The sequence below is a fragment of the Stegodyphus dumicola genome, chromosome 5, assembly GCF_044657685.1.
Source record: "Stegodyphus dumicola isolate Sdum_Otavi_A_Nest chromosome 5, ASM4465768v1".
Lineage (NCBI taxonomy): Eukaryota > Metazoa > Arthropoda > Arachnida > Araneae > Eresidae > Stegodyphus > Stegodyphus dumicola.
The window spans coordinates 53,155,499-53,174,890 of NC_140772.1; the positions used below are offsets into that span (position 1 = coordinate 53,155,499).

At 35.7% G+C, this 19,392-nt stretch overlaps 1 protein-coding gene across 2 annotated transcripts in view; it reads left to right on the forward strand.

Annotated features, from left to right (window-relative positions):
• Positions 1-10,660: 10,660 nt before the first annotated feature.
• The window catches only part of Atg3 (Autophagy-related protein 3), a 54,564-nt gene continuing 45,832 nt past the window's right edge, over positions 10,661-19,392 (forward strand). For both annotated transcript variants that reach the window (XM_035369431.2, XM_035369432.2), the window contains exon 1: positions 10,661-10,864. In XM_035369431.2, the coding sequence (XP_035225322.1) occupies positions 10,793-10,864 (72 nt within the window). In that variant the 5' untranslated portion in view covers positions 10,661-10,792. The remainder of the gene's footprint in view (positions 10,865-19,392) is intronic.

The window sequence follows — 19,392 nt, forward strand, 5'->3', positions numbered from 1 at the left end:
TGTGCAGTTTTTATCCTTGAAAATTATATAAGGGATATTTGATTAAATTTTTATTTGATTAAATTTTATCTTTAATTAAAACTTTAGAAAGTACAAGAAATATTAGTCGCTTCAAAGTTGCTAGGCAAAGAATTCCGACGACAAAGAATCAGGAAATATAAATTTAATCAAGAAATATTCATTTTTATTTCGCTACAGATTTCATTTTTATTTCGCTACAGAGTCCATAAATTAAAATATTCTAAAAATTAAGAAACACGAAAAAAAAAAAAAAAAAAAAAAAAACATTAAAAATTGCCTTAGGAAGTTGGTCACTGTAAGTTCAATAAGTAACTACGAAATTTTCGAATAAAATGTATATGAAGAATTAAATAATACTTTTAAAGTGCTAATAAGAAACGTCTAAACCTAAAAATAAATGTAAGCAATCCAATTTACTCAAAATTCGATATCTTTTTAATCTTGTGTGGATGTGGTGAAATTGCGTAATGATTAAAACCTATGTTTATTATTCTCAAAAACATTGTTCGTCTTAGGGAGAAAGTCACCAAGAGGGTTCACTGCAAGTATACATTATTTCTTTAAAAAAAGAAAAAGCTGTGTGAAGATTTTTGTGATTTTCCTGAAGTGTAATATGCATATGAACTAGTTCCTGAGAATGTACTCCACAAAGGAATCCCACCGCTTAAGCAGATAGCCGTAGTGTGCTTTGGCATAATCTAATAAATCCAAACACTACTGAAATATTATACAGCTGACTTTCATCATAACTAGCAAATCGACATTTAAGTAACTGACTGCAAGCTGTGCATGAAAATTTTAATGTCACTTTAAGAATAAAGTGAAACAAAACAAGAAATAATTTCACTATAAGAATATTAGATTAAAACAAAAGTGACGAATATAATCTCATAATTAAGTTAACAATTTTCATATATTTAAGGTCATGCAGTTACTTTCCTTTTTCTAATCTTTCTTAGATTATACTTTTCAGGAAAAATTACCAGTAAAAACTTTATAAAAAATGATTTATTAATGACCTTTGTTAGTTAACTATGCCGGTTTAAAATTCTATTAAGTGCTATAAGTTGCATTAATTTTCTATGCTTAAGTTTCCTTCTTACTTTACCAGCAAAAATTTATTAGTGAATAAAAAATATGAAAATAAAAATTATTATTCTTTCCATCTTGGCGCCCACAAATCATCATGAGAATACCCATTTACAATTATTAAAGCTTGAAAAAAGTGTGTCTGCGATGTTATGGTCATGCGATGATTTGTAGATACTTTATTTTTTACCACGATATTTTCGACCGCGATGATTTTAAACTGCGAAGTTTTTGAACCGCTTTATTTTCGACGACGATATTTTGTTTTACGATGTTTTAGAACTGCGAAGTTTTCTCTTTGCGACGTTTTCTCCCACGATGTTTTGTAGCACGACGTTTTCGCCTTGCGTTGTTTTCTCCGCGACGTTTTCGTCCGCGATGTTATCGGCGGACACCGATCATGCGGCGGTAACTAGATTGTACTCAGGGAAAAACTTATCCCCGAGGTTAATAAGATGGGCACTCAAGCTACAAGAATATAATCTGGTAATCAAGCATACCCCCGGAAAGGAAAATATCGTAGCAGATGCCCTATCCAGAATTAAAATAGATGAAGACGGTAATACTGTAAAGGTGGCAATGCTCACAGCATGTACAATAAATTCCCGAGAAACTGTAATAACCGAACTGGGGAAGGATCCTGAGTTTGGAAGCATTTATGAGTATTTAAAGGATCCTGAAAATTTTAGCCACCAAGATATTGTGGCGATAAGAAATAGGGCGGCCCATTACGAACTGATAGATGGTCCATTATTTTATACAAAAACTACGAATTCCAACAACGAATTTCGACGTGTTATCCCAGCTAGTCTTAGATTAAATATCCTGCAGGAGTTGTATGACAGCCCTTTAGCTTCTCATGCTGGTATTCGAAAAACTATCCAACGCGTACGCGAGGCAGTCTATTTTCTTGAACTGCAAAAGTTAACAAGGGCGTATGTCCACTCCTGCCCAACATGTCAAGCAGTTAATTATATTAATTTCCGCCCGGCCGGGTTTCTAAATAGTATTAAATCCGAATTTCCAAATGAAATAATTGGCATCGATTTATTGGGCCCTTTCCCAAAAAGTCAGTTAAATAAAAGTCGCTATCTCCTTGTTATGGTTGATCATTTTAGTAAGTGGTAAAATTTGAACGGCCAGCAACGAGGTCCAAGCAGGAACGAGAAAGAAGTACAGGACTCTCCGCAGCAAATGTCACCGAAGTCCAAGCAGGAACGAGAAAGAAGTACAGGACTCTCCGCAGCAAATGTCGCCGAACTGCGGAAGGGCCACTAGCGGCCGAGGAAAAGATACACGGAAAATTTGAACGGCCAGCAACGAGGTCCAAGCAGGAACGAGAAAGAAGTGTCCCGGTTCCGCCAAGACCAGCTGCCATCAAACGGCTAAGACCACAGGCAGAGGCGAAAAAGAAGGTATTCAAGGGTGACCGAACTGGAGGAAAAAGAAAGCTTCTAGAGGAAGAAACTGAGGGGCGAGCCCGCACAAGAAGGAGGATAAATCAAATGAGAATCTTCGCTACCTTCCAGGACTGGGCTCAGAAAAGAATGTCCGAATATCACAAAGATAAGTAAAATTTTATGTTACTTTGCAAACTTAAGTTAATCTTTCATTTTTACTGCAAGTGGCAGATTTCAAGAAGTTTTACCTCATGTGAGGTCTACCTTTATCGCCAAAAAGGCGAGAAATGAGTTGTTACCGATTTTGGTATTATGTTTTTCAATTACTCGCGCGTAAAACTAAAGTTGATGTATAATAGGAATGTGTAAATACTTAAATATTGTAAAAGTTATTGTATAAATTTTATTTAAAACATTCTGGCAAGAAAGAAGTTTTAGTCTGAAAGACTTTTTGAAATGTAGTATTTCAATGTAGAAGAATTGGCACTTGCTTGGAAAAGAATAGAAGTTAACAATGTAGTACTAATGTATGTTTTAAAATGCGTAAAATTAACGGCATGTTAATATGTTCTTATATACAATGTGAACTGTTATTTTAAATGTTAAGAAATACTGTGATATGGTAAAAGTGAAAGTAATGCCAAAAAATTTTTTTTTATTCGTATGACTGTAAAAAGACCAAATTATGGTGAATATGTGTTAAAGGTTGAATGAATGTAGCTAGGCTCTCTGACGCTACACTTCAGAGTTAGCCACTTTCAGAATAGTACCTCAGGGTTTAGAGTTGAAGATAGGGTGTGTTACGAGGTCTTGTCATGTTGAATTTTAACACGTTAGTGTTTTGATTGTAGGAGGCAGTGTTGAACACGTATACATAAACACATTCGTGTTTGGTGTTCTTTTACAACACATGTCAGAGAGCACGGGGAGAGATAATTAAAATAGTCATGAATGAAATAAGAATGTTAAGAGAAATATAAATATGCATGTTACTTGCCATTTCATTGTGCAACATTTCATTAAACTAGTTTTCCTTCCAGATCTCTGGAAGGAACCAGATTTGAATAAAAGCTCCTGTTTAGATGCAGTACAGATGAAAAATTGGGTGTTCATGGAGCTGCTATTGTAAAAACAATTTTTTTTTTTTAAATTTCTAGTTTCTAGTGAGAAATGTTTGTAAAAGATTGGCCTCGCGTTAGATTCTAGAGCTAAAAGTTTTCAACAAGGTCGTTTTAGACCTCAGTTTCAAACTAATTAACTCTGGCGGGAAGTATGTAAGGATCTTAAGTTTTACTAACGTTTATTTTATTTTAAATCTTTACTATCACTTCTTATTTTCTACTTCCGGCCAGAATTAAAAGCGTTAACTTATTTATGCAAAATTTGTCTGGCGAACGCCAAGTACTTAAGTTGTGGCTTTTTGCCAAGCGAGAGAGAGGAAGGAGTTAGTCGAAGCAGGCCGCTTGCCTTAGAAGTTTTACTCGGTTGCTGTTTGCCTTCCAGGCCAGAGGTTTAATCCTCTTGATAATTTTAAACGTATTGTAGTGTTAACAGTTCTCTGTACTACATACGGCTTCTTGTTAATATCCGGTCAATCTTACACATAGGCCCTTGTTGATTATTCCAAATTTAAGTTAGAGTTTAGTTATATTTTTATATTCTTACGTTCAGACCACAAGTAGTTGGTCTCTGTATTCCGAAGTACGGAAATTATTGTAAAGAGTGAAAAATAAAGGGTTTTGTATACCCTTCCTGTGTATCCTGTATACTTCCCACATTTATTGAACATAGCTTTAGTAAGCTCCCTGTTCCGAGTCAGGGTCTTTGCATGTTCCCAAAGAAAGTAAGGTGGAACACTGAACCTGATAACACAAAAATACATTTAAAGTTGTCATGACACTAGTGATGAGAATACAAAATACATTCAGTGTTGGTGACACAAAAATACATTTAAAATTGTCATGACACCAGTGATCCTAATGCAGCAAATAAATTGATGCAGTTACCTGCATAAAAGATAACTAATATAAGATACCATACAATACTATACAATACTACAATACAATACAATACAAAAGCTAATTAAACGATTATAATGAATAAAAATTAACATATTTGACCTGTATAAAGCCAACTGATATAAGATACTATACAATACTAAACAATACCACAATACGATACGATACAGTAGATGCTATACAATACTATACAATAAAAATATAAAATACATTCAGTGTTGGTAAAACAAATATACATTTGAAATTGTCATGACACCTGTGATCCTTATGCAGCAAATAAATTGATGCAGACAGTTAAATGTGTTACTATACGTTTGCAAAGGATGAAATATAGACTTAAGTATGCCACAAATTATGAACATATATTATACCGTGAAAAACACAAAATACATACAATGTTGGTATAAATACAATGGATATATTTAAAACAATGGATGATGGTTGGATATATTATACAATGAAAATCTCTAGCGACCCCAATACATTCAGTGTTATTATTACACAGAGAATTAAATGTATGATATTACATGGGCAATTGATGAAAAGAAGACAGTAACAGTATAATGTATAGCCAAATATGCAAGTATATGGTATACCGATGTTTAACAGCAACTGGCAAACAATGTATCATTAATACGCACAACTAGATATGCCAATATATTATATACTATTATACAGTGAAAAACGCAAAATACGTTCAATGTAGATATTATCATAGTGCATTATGAGGGAATACAGACAGTTATATGTATGATAATACATGGGCAAAAGATAAAAATATAGACAATAACATTATTATTCAAAGGTAAATATGCAGATTTAATATATTCAGATATTTAACAGCACCTGGTAAAAAAATGTACCATAAGTACATTGATAGCTGCTATGGACAGCTAAGAGATTATTAGGACGGGACATATGCAACAGATAAATATGCGAATTCAATATATTCAGATATTTAACAGTACCTGGTAATAAATGTACCATAAGTACATTGATAGCTGCTATGGACAACAAAGAGACTATTAGGACAATACATATGCAACAGATAAATATGCAAATTCAATATATACAGATATTTAACAGCACTTGATAATAAATGTGCATATGCAAAAGATAACATTATTATTCATCGGTAAATAGGCAAATGCAAGATATACAGATACTAAACAGCACCTGGTATTAAATGTACCATAGGTACAGGGACAACTGTTATAGACAATATTACCTGATTGCACTTAGAAAAAGATGCTGAGAGAGAATATACAAATATTTGACTGCTGCTATACACAGCGACTTATAACAGATGGATTATAATAGATTACAATGGTTACAAACACTTCAGAGCATAAAAGTAGATGGGTTATAATATATACAAGCAGTTGAAGAAGTTGAATCATATGTCGATATTATAAGGCACAAAGATCAAGTCCCAGATTCATCAGTTTGTCAATTAAACGGACTATCTTTTTGACTTGATGCCGTTGCTTAATCAAAAAACGACTAAAGGCAGTCCTATCCGTTGGTGGAAAAGGATATGGAATTCAGTAGTAAGTGGACAATCGATTAAATAGTGTTCTGGATTGCCCAGTTGTCCACAACTACAGAGTGCTGAGGAAGAGAGTCCATGTCTCTCGAAATATAAGGGAAAAGGCCCGTGGCCCGTAATGTAGAAGATCAGCTGTGGTGGCATGATTAATCGGTCTAAATCTACTTTAGGGACATGGGCAAGTGCTCGGCGACCAGTTTCCTCCGAACTCCATGCATTTTGCAACAAGGAGATGGCTGTGAGAAGTAAGTGACGCTTTAGATTAGATACTGAGCTTGAAACCGTCAAGGTCTGTGTTATCTCGTGATACTGTGCTGCTTCTTTAGCAAGCCTATCGACAGTTTCATTACCGTAGTTCCCCACATGAGCTTTTGTCCATTCTAAACAAATGTGTAGATTTTTATGTCGAGACAAGCTAGTTTGAATGTCCACAATAATGGGGGATGAATGCAGAGGATTTAAAATGGCATACAGTGTGAAGAGACTATCGGTAAGAACATAGGAATGTGAATATCGATGATTAATGATTGTTTGTATGGCTTGTCGAATAGCAATAGTCTCACTCTGGAAGACACTGTTAAAAGAAGACAAATGACATTTCCACTGGTGAAGAGTTGTCTGATCTTGCAGTATGGCTATATATGCACAGCCAACCTGATCTTCCAATTTAGAGCCATCAGTATAAAAGACCAAATCAGCATGAGAAACTTGATGACTCGGTTTGAGATTAACTTTAACTCCCGTTCCATAGAGGGAGGGGTGTTGATCTTCTCTGTTTATTGCTGCTTCGTAATCATAGGAGGAGAAAGAGTGATCTCCAAACTGAACTGAACAGCCAAGTTGTCTAATCAACTGATAAGCTGCGTCCTTTTCAACCGCAATAGGTAAAGGCAAGATTCCAGCTGCAAGTGCAAGGGCGTTAGTTGGTGATGTGGGGAAGGCACGAGTGATATTTAAGAGAAATGGTCTCTGTATACTATTTAAATGTCGGACTTTGCGTCCTTGCATTGGTGCTGCCCAAATTGCAGCACCATATGAAACAATCTTTTCAGTTACTGTTGCATATAAAACTTTAAGAAGATGTGGATTTAAGCCCCAGTGGATTCCCTTCATAAGTTTAAGGCGTTGAGCAATCACAGCAGTACGCTTCTTGAGATCTAACACATGGGGAATCCAATTGAGTTTGTCGTCGAAAATAATTCCAAGGTATTTAAATTCACGTTGAATACGAAGACGCTTGCCATTTATGGTTATTCTCGGCTGTCGAGTCATAGAAATACCCTTCTTAGGAATGATCAGAATTTGCGATTTCTCTTCAGATATTTGCAATTTAAAATCTTCACATCTACTCTGAAACAAAGAACAGGTCTCCTGTGAGTTTAACTCCCGTAACTAACTATGGAACTATGGAACGGGAGTTTGCTTGAAGTTGATCACGAGTCTTACCTCGCACTATGAACGCGGTATCATCGGCATAAGTAACCACAGTTGTATGTTCAGGCCATGGCTGCTTAAGGATAAGATTGTATGTTACATTCCAGAGAAAGGGGCTCTTAGTAGTGTAGTAGTAGCTCCAGTGTAGATCTTAAATTAGGAGCTTATTCTATCACAGCAACAGAAGCATTTCAGGCATACTCTGAATTAATTTTTTAACTTCAGGAAAGAAACACCCACGTATTCTGCCAAAGAATTAGTATGCATTAAAAAAGAAAATAATGATATTCAGGAATAAAAATTCTTCTTAAGCGTAGACAATTTTTATAATTGTAGTATCTAATACTTAATGTGTAAAGAACCAGTTTTGATAAAGTTAGTAAGTTTCAGAGGATAAATTTACGAACTGATATTGCTTGTTGTCGTTTAGAAGGGAGTACACAAGTTGTTAATGGAATTACAAAAGATTCTACAGCCTGAGTAAAAACTTTAAGGCCAGTAAAAATTTTTGAGAAAATGTAAAATGAAGTAAAAGGGATTCAAATAATATTAATTATTAAAGTTCATTGATAAGAAATAAATGCTATAAACATAATTTGTAAATACATAATTATGAGAAACATGTGGTTATTTACAAAATTAGTATTTCTGGCTGAGTAAAAACTTTAAGGCCACCAGTCATTTTTAAAAATAAATATAATATAATCGTGTAATTACCATTGCAACTACTAGCTTGTGACAACGCTGCAATTTTCATATTTGTCATACGTTTCTTTGAAGTATTGATGATCTTTGTGAAGATGGCGAATGGTAAGAAGTTAACTGATTGTGAAAGAGGAGAGATCGAAGCTTTATCTTCAACAGAAATGAGTAGTCGTGCTATTGTGATAAAGATAGGAAGATCAAAGACTGTAGTCAACAATTTTTTTTAAATTGAAAGACAATTATGGTAAAAAGAATGCTGGGGGAAGACCTAAAGCTTTGTCCTCGCGTGATGAAAGAAGAGTTTGCCAACTTGTATCTACTGGAAAGTACTCAACCAGGAAACTGATTCCGACGACAGGTTTAAAAGTTTGTCAAAAAACGATATATAACACAATTAGAAGGTCTGGAAGCTTCACTTATACAGCAAAATTGATTGACCCAAAGGATAAGCTTCAGTTACTGCATAGACACAAAATAGAGCGTTTGAAGTTTGGCCAGAAAGTCATGACCTGGGACAACCAATGGATAGAAATTATTTTTTCTGACGAAACAAAATGGAATTTGGATGAACCAGATGGCTGGAATTTCTACTGGCATGATATAAGAAATGAAAAAGAAATATTCTCCAAGCGCCAATTAAATGGAGGGTCTGTCATGACTTGGGGCTGTTTTGCTTACAATGGTGTGGGCTCAATTGCATTCGTTTCAGGTAGAATGAATTCACAAGGATACCAAAATGTCCTAACAAATTATCTTTTGCCAAATGTTGAATGTCTTGCTGGAGAAAATTGGAAATATCAGCAAGACAGTGCATCGATCCATTCGAGTAACAGCACAAAAAATTGCTTCCATGTCAACAATGTTGAAACTGTGAAATGGCCAGCTAGATCACCTGACCTCAACCCAATCGAGAACCTTTGGGGTGACTTAGCAAGAAGCGTTTATGCAAATGGGAGACATTTTACATCAACAACAGAGCTCAAATCTACTATCGAAGATGAATGGTATAAAACCGATTCCACCCTTTGTCAAAAACTCGTTTCATCCATAAAAACAAGAATATTTGAAGTAATTCGAAGAAATGGCTCCTACACAACCTTCTAAGAATTTAAAATTTTTTTTATATGTTATTTTCTATGTTGGCCTTAAAGTTTTTACTCAGGCTCAAATATTCATCTGTGTGTTCTGTAATATTTTCTAGTAATAAAATATTTGCAAATTAATTTTCTACTTTTTTACTTTTATTTAAGCTCAATAATTATCAATCAAATGGTATTTTAATTCCTCAGTTTAAATGTTTCTATTTTCTCAAAATTTTTACTGGCCTTAAAGTTTTTACTCAGGCTTTATAAGTTTATAAGCTGATAAACGCTCATTGTTGAACCAGGTAATTCAAACCCAAAGGATAAGCTGTGGTTGAGATTCTGAAAAAGTGCCGGATACTATTGAAAAGAAGTGGAAAGCAAGTTTTATGGTATTTCAAAAGACTGATATTTCATGTAGCAATATTTCTAAAATGGTTGAATTTCTGATGTCTTTGCCTGGTTCGTCTACTCCAGTTCACAGTTTTTTTCTTTTGTGGGGAACATTAGGGCTGCAGAAAGAGATAGACTTTCAGTATCTACTGTTAAACATCTGTTAAATGTTAAAATTAATTCAAAACTTTCTTGAGAATTTAATGATGTTATTAAATCAAACAAAACATTTTTTTGAAGTCATGTCTAGTGAAAAATACGACTGAATAAATAAAGTTTAATATTTCATTAAACTACGAAGACTTTTAAGTAATTTTAAAAATATATTTTGTACTAGACTCTAAAAATATGGTAAGTCTTGCTTAAGGTCAGCGGAAACATTTAGCTACCGCAACCCTAGGTGACCGAAATTGACGGCTGTGACCGAAATTAAAGGTTGGTAATTGTCGATTGCTTAGTCAAATAACGGCTGTGAGAATCTTTGGAAATGAGAAAATATTGGAATTCTTGAGATAGAAATTTTCCATATGAAAATAAATAGCTTAAAAAATAATAAGGAACAACCCAAACTGGTAGCCACGGTATTGGTTTAAATTAATTAAATAAATAACTGAGTACTTTTGGAAGTGAAAATGCATCCTCTTTTATACCATGTGTATGTGACAAAAATCTGAAATGAATTCATTAGTAGGTGGTAAATTTATCTTGCAAATAAATTCAAATCCATGTGTCTAAAAACAAACGTAAGGGCTCTGTATTCCATACATTTTTAAACTATGTTTAATTGCATAAAAAGAACTGATAGCGTGTTTTTAAATAAAATGATATGATTGAAGTTTGCCTTTTAAATTGTATTGACGTTTGCTTTACCGCTTGTCATGCAATCCATACAATCGTAAGCAAATCATAAAGTACTGCCACATAATTTTTAAAATGTTGTAGAATGACTAAAACTACTCAACTCATCAAACACTTCCCAAACACAGACAACAGCGCAGGAAGCAAGGAGAGCGATAAATTGTCACGAGACGTTTGTTAGTGGTGTGTTACCGCATTTGTAGTGTACAAAATTTTCGAAGCTTAACAAATTTTAAAACAAAAATGCAGAGCGTTATAAATAATGTGAAAGGCAGGGCTCTGAATGTTGCAGAGTATTTCACTCGAGTTCTAAAGGTAAAGAAAATTTTGGATTTTTTGTCGCTATTGAATTTCTAAAAGGAATATTTTAAAAATCGCAACATAGTAACTTTATTTTGTATCAAAGATATTCACGCTTAATTGTAATAGCTATGATTAGTGTAATAACGGAACTTTTTCGTGCTATCAACTATGTAACCTAAACCATGTCTTCAGTGACATTGCAAAGAGATTTGAGGTATTTTTCAAGGTTTTTATGTGAATGTATAACATTTTTTATTTACCGTGTTGCTAATTTTCAAAACACCGTAGTTCCCATTTTGCTAATTTTACAGTACTAAAATCGAGAAGGGAAAATTATTCGAATAATTTAATTTCCCAAGGAAGCGGTTACGGGAAGCACGTAATAAATGAAAAGTGGGTTTTCTTCCGCAAAGTTGGCGCTTCCGTTGACGCTTCTGCAGCGGATCCGTTGGCGCCGGTGCGTATTTATTCGCCAAGCTCACCAACGGCTAATCGGCCATGATTTTAGCGGTGTATAGTTACGTTGCAAGATATTTAACATATGGAAGCATTGATTTCAGCGGTGTACAGTCAAGTTATAAGATATATAGCATATAGAAGTAAAATAAATAGGTTAATCATGGGGAGGACGCGCTGTATTAATATATAACACGAGAACGCGCATCGCAATTAAACGACGTACAAATGTAATAATGTAAAATAATGCATTCTATATTAATTATAACATTTATTATATAAAATTGCTTAAAAATAAGGTTACTTTTAAAATTAATGACAAATAAATCAAAAAGTACTTACCCCTCAGGGGGCTCACTTTTGTGAGTACGGGTGTGGCAATCCCGAGGTACCCTAGCCCTTCAGGGGATCATCTTCTTGGTGAGACGGGCGTCACGATCCTGGAGCCCCGGTGATCTATCCTCTTTTCCGTCTCCTCTCCCCTTGGCTGGAACTTTTTCCCTTCCCTTCTCCCTTGTGGTTTCTCTCTACGGAGTTCGGGGCTTGTCACGAGAAACTAGAACAGTTCTTGTCTCTAGTTCTCGAGTGGCGAGAAAACTGCCCACGTGTTTACTGTGCGTGGAGACCCGTGTCGCTGGAAAGGAGTTGAGGGGCGAGGTACTGTCCCCAACACACTACTTTGGCCTCTTCTTCAGCTAAACGGGAGGCACCTTAGTCGTCCTCACGGGTGTCAATCGGCTGGTCACTACTCCTTGTGTCAAGCTCTCGGGAGTACCTGCTTTCGGGAAAGCCGACTGTGGGGCTTCAGTTTGCGTATAGGTCCGGCTAGCCCTAACACAGGAATCTGTGTTAGGGCTAGTTGAGTCACACCACAGACATATTTTACTGATGTCCAATTTCAATAAAGGCACCACCTTTGCAACAAGCTGTGCTAGCAGTACAGCTGCGCAGAGTTCCAGTCGAGGTACTGTCAGCGGTTTTAGTGGAGCTACTCTGGACTTGCTGCAAAGCAAATGTGAAGATAAATTATTGTCACTTCTACTGCGTAAATAGATGGCTACTCCGTATGCGTGTTCTGATGCATCTGAAAATCCATGAATTTGTATCTCAGAAAAACTGTCCTGTAAAACATATCTACTGACTTTCAAATTGTTGATAGATTGCATTGAATCAATAAAAAGTTGCCACTCCTTAATTATCCTTTCGGGTAGCGGATCGTTCCAATCAAGCTTCAATAACCAAAGTCTTTGGATGAAGATTTTTGCTTTTGTTATCCCTGGACCAAGCAGTCCTAATGGATCATAAATGTGAACAATATCAGACAACACTGTTCTCTTTGTGTAAGTAGTTGGTTTCTTGATTGTTGATTTGTACGAAAAACAATCTCTCTTTGGATTCCATAATAATCCTAAAGTTTTGATGCTCTGATCATCATCGAAATTACTGAAAGAATATTCCTCTTGTCCATTCGGAAACTGCAAAAGGTCAGGATGATTAGCACACCATCTGTGCAGACGCATTCCTCCACGTGATAATAGGTTAATCAATTACAACTAGCCTCTATTAGAGTATGACACTCCTGTGAGTACGTCATCGACATAAAAATCCCTTTGTACTATTGGTGCTGCTAACTAAAAATTGTTTTTCTCGTCTTCTGCTAATTGATTAAGTGTGCGTGTTGCTAGATATGGTGCATTGGAAGTACCGTAAGTTATAGTCTTCAGTCTATAGACCTTAACTGGTTCTTCTTCACTACTCTTCCATAAGATGCGTAATAAATCTCTTTGATGTTCTTTAATCAAATTCTGACGATACATTTTTACAATGTCTGCTGTGAAGGCAATTTTATGCGTTCGAAATCTGCAAATAACATCAAATAGTTCGTCTTGAGCTAACCCTCCATTCAGCAGAATATCATTTAACGAAATTCCAGTAGTCATAAGAGCAGTGGCATCGAACACTACCCTAAGTTTAGTGCTAGGTTTCTCGGGCCTGAAAACCCCATGGTGAGGAAGATAATATGAGAAACTAGAGCTATCCCCTTCATCAATTTCTTCGGAATGGCCTAATTTATTATATTCCTTAATGAAATCTTCGTATAAGTGTTTCATTGCGGGATTGCGAGTGAAGCGTTTAAGTAGATAATTCAGTCTTTTGCTAGCGTTTTCTCTCGATTCGCCTAAAAGGCTAAGTCCTTCCTCCTTAATTGGCATTTCCACTACATATCTGCCATCATCTTGCCTCGCGTGTGTACGAAGAAAGTGCTGTTCACAAAATTCCTCTTCTTGACTTTTCACTTTTTTTGCTTCATTAATACCTTCAATCTCCCAAAACCTTCTCATGTTGTCAGATAAATTATCCCCATTTTCCACAAACCCACAATAATTATCAACACTGCCTTGCTGTGGCATGCGCACTGACCCGCTAACGATGTATCCAAAAACTGACTGATGGAGAATCAGGTCTTGCATATTTATTCTATTTGTTCACGGTAAATCAAAAAATATTTCGTTAGATAATAAAACATGTATTTGACCAGGTTTATAAAACTCTGGATCAGCTAAACCAATGAGTTGCAACTGCTTAACATCAGGAATGTTTATATATCTAGCAGGCGTTAGGCGAGTTATTTTTGGAACAACAAAAAATTGTAATGTACAAATAAAATCTCTATTAGCGTTAGCGATGGTTGCTACAGCTTTTTCCTTAACACTCATAACTGTTCCATTGATACCTGAAATAGAAGCGTTTATTTTTCTTTTCTTCAAATTCAATAACTCAGCCCCTTGTTTAGTAATGAAATTATTTTGAGAACCGGAATCCAGCAATGCTCTCAGCGAAATAAATTTTCCATCATTACCCTTAACGAAAATAATTGCAGTTGAAAGTAGAACTTGTTTATTAAAAGAACTGCAAATATTCAACGCAGTACTGTTAATGGACTTTGCTTGGTTGGTTTCATTAGTGTCACTAACTTTTGGCTGCTTGCCATTGGAGTAAATGTATCAGCATTTGGAGAAAGATTACTGCTAAATTGATTAGTCTTGTTTGTGATTTGATTCGATGTGCCATTTGCTTTATCGAAATTTTCTTCATTTCGATCAAAATGTAAGAGCGAATTGTGAAATTTCTGACATTTTCTGCATGTATTAGAACTTTTACAGTCCTTGATTGTGTGGACCAAAGATAAACAATTGAAACATAGTTTTTTTGTCTTTACAAATTCAAATCGTTTCTTGACTGTTAGATTTAAGAATTGCGCACATTTCAACAATAAATGATCAGCTTTACAATAAGGACAATTTTTTGAATTTTCCGAAAGTGATGTAAGAGCTTTGGTATTAAATGAACGTTTCGATTCCCCATGCGGAGGTTTGTAATGTGATAGGGTGCGAGCGTGTTCCTTCAAAACACATGTCAGTTGTTTAACCGTTCCTATCTCGTCTTTTTTAAGTGACCTTTCCCACCAACACCGAGTATTTCTGTCCAACTTTTCAACTAATAAATAAACAATTAACGTGTCTGAAAATTCCTCCACCTTTTGCACCAATGCTTCCAAGGATCGTAAACATTCATGCACCTTATCGATAAATTTTAAAAGCGACGAAGTAGAATCACTCGTTTGAGGTATAGAAATTAATTTCTTTATGATAGAATTGATCGAATCTTTTTTGTTGCAATAGCGCTCAACCAACAGATTCCATGCTATGTCATAATTCGAATCTGAAATTGGAATGGACTGAATAATATTTAAAGCGTCTGCCTTACACGAACTCTTTAAATGTTGCAAGTTTTGCGCATTAGTTAATTTGCTATTTTTATGTACAGCTGCGGAAAATAAATCCTCAAATTCAATCCATTTTTCAATTTTCCCACTAAATATTAGAAGAGACAATTTAGAATTTAGGTAATTTTATATCCGAAACAATTATGTCTTTACTCGAACCGTTTTCATTTGAACAGCTATTCCTTTGAGAACTGATCTCAGAAATTTTTCTTTTAATTTTCAAATGAATTTCATCGAGATTATCTACTACATTTTCCTTTTCCTTAATGAATTAGTCAGTGTCCTTTTCTTCACAATGTGCAAATAAAGAATCGAAAATGTTACTTAATTCCTTTTTAAATTCTAATATTTTTGATTCGTATAACTTCAATAAGGAAATATCTGCTTCATCCTCTGTAGAATTTACCTTATTTTCAAACTTTCTGATATTGCATTTTAAACTCTTTTTGTTAGCTTTAATCGTTTTCAATTCACTCATCATGAACAAATAAATAATTTATCACTTATCGTGATTGCAGATTTCTCCACAGCGACACCGGAAATGAACGATGACACAGTATCCAATCTTAATTGCGTAATCCACACAAAAACGAAAGCATTCCAAACACTCTATATGAAGTTATGCGTAATACAACCAAACGAAAGTATTCCAAATGTTCTAAAATGTTAATTTTAGCAACGATATCTTTTACCTGTGGCTCGGCGGACCATAAAGTGTTCATGCGATGCGTGCATTGTTATACAACAATTTCAAATTAACTAGAAGTGGACTGTACTAAATATTTTATTCGACAACTTTAATCAAAATGCGTGCCATCTTTCAAGTGATGACTTACTACTAACAACAACAGCAATAAAAATAAAACTGAGTAAGCGTTTACAGGGTTGCTGTAATGAACATCTGCGCCATGCAAGGCGCCAAGAAGAGAAAAAATGACATAATCTTACAGTTAAATAGTCCTAATGACTTAACAACAACAATGATCACTATCCCATTTATATATCTCTTGCACGAAGAGGAGCAAACCCCATGTCGAGATCCCCTCGATTCATACTCGATAGGGCAGACTGGGAACTCTTCTCTTCCATTGCAGAGTTCACAGATGAAATGGTAGAAGATGCGCATATCGATGATGCTGTTGAAGCTGTTACTAATACTATTATTGAGGCAGCTATGCTTTCCATTCCTAGAATATCCTAGAATAATTTTTATTATTTAGGAAAAATACTAAAATATTCGAAACCATGGTGGAATCACGACTGTCATGAAGCACAGAAAAAAGCATGGAGTATTTTTCGTATATATCCTACTCTGCGAAACCTCATAGCATTTAAAAGAGCCAAAGCAAATGCACGAAAAGTAAGGAGGCAGAGCCAAAAGAATTCTTGGATTTCGTATGTGTTGTCAATAACATCCTCCACGCCTAGTAAGCGGGTTTGGGAAAGAGTTCGAAAAGCATGCGGCATACATAAAGACCACTCACTTTCTTTTTTGAAAAAAGATGGCCGAGTGATTAGCTCCATAGAAGAAATTGCGAATACTATTGGTGAGACATTTGCTGCTGTTTCTTTCAGCAGAAACTATTCACCTGCATTTCTCTCTATCAAGCAGCACTCTGAAATAAATCCCATCGCATTCAACTCTTCCAAATCTGAGCCTTACAATAGAGACTTTACTATGCTGGAATTAAGGAGAGCTTTGTTGCAGACACATAGGTCTTGTCCGGGTCTTGATGGCATGTATTATGAAATGCTAAAGCATCTCTCCTATAAGTCACTGACTGCCCTTCTCAAACTTTACAATAGAGTGTGGAAGGAGCGTACTTTTCCCAGTGCATGGAGGAAAGCTGTTGTAATTTCTATTGCGAAGCCAGGGAAAGATCCAAGAAATCCCTCCAACTATCGGCCAATTGCCCTTACGAGTTGCGTATGCAAGCTGTTTGAAAAAATGGTAAACAGCCATCTAGTTTACTTCTTGGAAAAGAATAGTATTATATCGCCTTATCAAAGCAGTTTTCGCAAGGGGAGAACTACTGTAGATAATATGCTGCTTTTAGAGACATCCATTCGAAAAGCTTTTGTCACCTTGAAGGAGTCACCTTGTCTTGGTATTTTTTGACATTGAAAAAGCTTATGATAAGGCATGGAGATACGGTATACTTCACGAGAGTGGCTTGCGCGGCAACCTACCAATTTTCATTCAGAATTTCTTAAATACTAGAACTTTTCAAGTAAGGATTGGCTCTGTTTTATCGGATGTTTTTGAACAAGAAGAGGGTGTGCCTCAAGGCTGTGTGCTTAGTGTAACTCTTTTCAGCCTAAAAATAAATTCTATATTAAAACAACTTCCTTCCACCATTTCAGGTTCTTTATATGTTGATGATCTACAAATTAGCTGTCGAGGTGCGGATATGAGACATGTAGAGAGGCAGCTCCAGATCGCTTTGAACAGGATCCAGGAATGAGCAAAAAGACAAGGATTTACGTTTTCGAAACAGACTGTCTGTGTGCATTTTTGTAGAAAGCGAGGTCTCCATCCTGAGCCTGAATTATACCTTAATGGGTCTGTGATTCCAGTTGCATCTGAAATAAAATTTTTAGGGGTTATGTTCGACCGAAAATTGACTTTCTTCTCTCATGTTTTAAACATGAGAAAAAAGTGTTTAAAAACACTAAATATTTTAAAAGTGTTGGCGAACACCTCCTGGGGTGCAGAGCGTTGCTCTATGCTTCGCATTTACAGAACGCTTGTTCGCTCTAAACTGGACTATGGCTCAGTTGTTTACGGATCCGCCCGGTCATCCGTATTGTTAAAATTGGATCCTGTTCACCATCAAGCTCTGTGGATCTGTTCAGGAGCTTTCAGGACTTCTCCTGTCCAGAGCCTGTATGTCGACTCTAATGAACCATCACTTTATCTGAGGCGTGAACAATTGTCCCTTTTGCAATATTTTAATATTCTATCCTAACCTGAACATCCCAATAAGCTGTGCTTACTTGATGATGTGTGTAACGCGTTATTTGAAACACGTCCATCCTGTGTTCCTACCTTTCTTTTAAGAGTTCGCCCTGTCATTGAGGAACTTTCCCTCTCTGACATGCACCCCCAAGCAGTACAGAATTTTGAAATCCCACCTTGGGAAAATGCACGGATTCAGCTTCTTGATGTTTTCAAGCATCACGTGAAGGCAAGCACCAACGAGATCATTTACAGACGACTATTTGCTGAGCGCAGGCACAAATATAGCAGTTATCTTCCAGTATGCACAGATGGATCCAAGTCAAAAAATCATATCGGGATGGCATTTGTAATCGAAGATCACATGGAGGGTAGGCGCTTGCACCATGGTTTCTCTGTCTTAACATCTGAACTAACTGCTATATATTATAGTCTTTTGTACATCTCAAGGCTCTGCCACAAAATGTTTATGGTTTATACAGACTCCTATAGTGCGCTTAAATCATTAGAAGCTTTTCCTAATACTCAAAATCCAGTAATAGTGGATGTTCTGAAATTACATATAAACTTAATGAATCGTGGATATGAAATCCTGTACTGCTGGGTTCCCGGGCATGTGGAAATAAAAGGGAATGAGCTGGCAGATATCACAGCGAAATGTGCTGTTGAACTGTCCAGTCGCCTCATCCCTTTTGGAGACATCTGTTGTGTTGTGATAAACAAGATCCGAAAAAAATGGCAGCAACTTTGGGATGTTCAGCCTCAAAACAAGTTAAGACATGTAAAGCCTAAAATTGAGCATTGGGATTTTGCTGGAAATCGTAAAGAAGAAGTTCTTTTGACTCGCCTCAGAATTGGTCACACTAGAGTGATACCTTTTAAAAGCTGAAAATGAGCCTGTTTGTTCAAATTGTAATGTTTGTCTATCTATCTGTCCATCATATTTTAATTGAGTGTCCATATTTTAATAGTCTTCGTCAGAAATATTTTAATAGCTGTGACTTACCTCTCGACCGTTTAATCGGAAGAGAGGCTAATTGTAATTTATTTTATTATTTAAGAGAGACTGGATTTTACTACCTAATGTAATATATTTTGAAGATTGTGTCTTGGATTTTATTGTGTGCTTTTACCTTGTTTTTATATGGCTTCATCCTCTTGATTTGGTACATTTGTCCACTTGTTTTTATTTATTGTATTTTAATTTCGTCATTTGTAATCACCCCATCCTGTGTTTGGGACGTCATAACCATCTGGTTTTGTGCCAAAAACCTCACTCACTCCCAAAAGTACTTACGTTTTCTTCATATGACTAGGAATCATTAATTTCTATGAGAA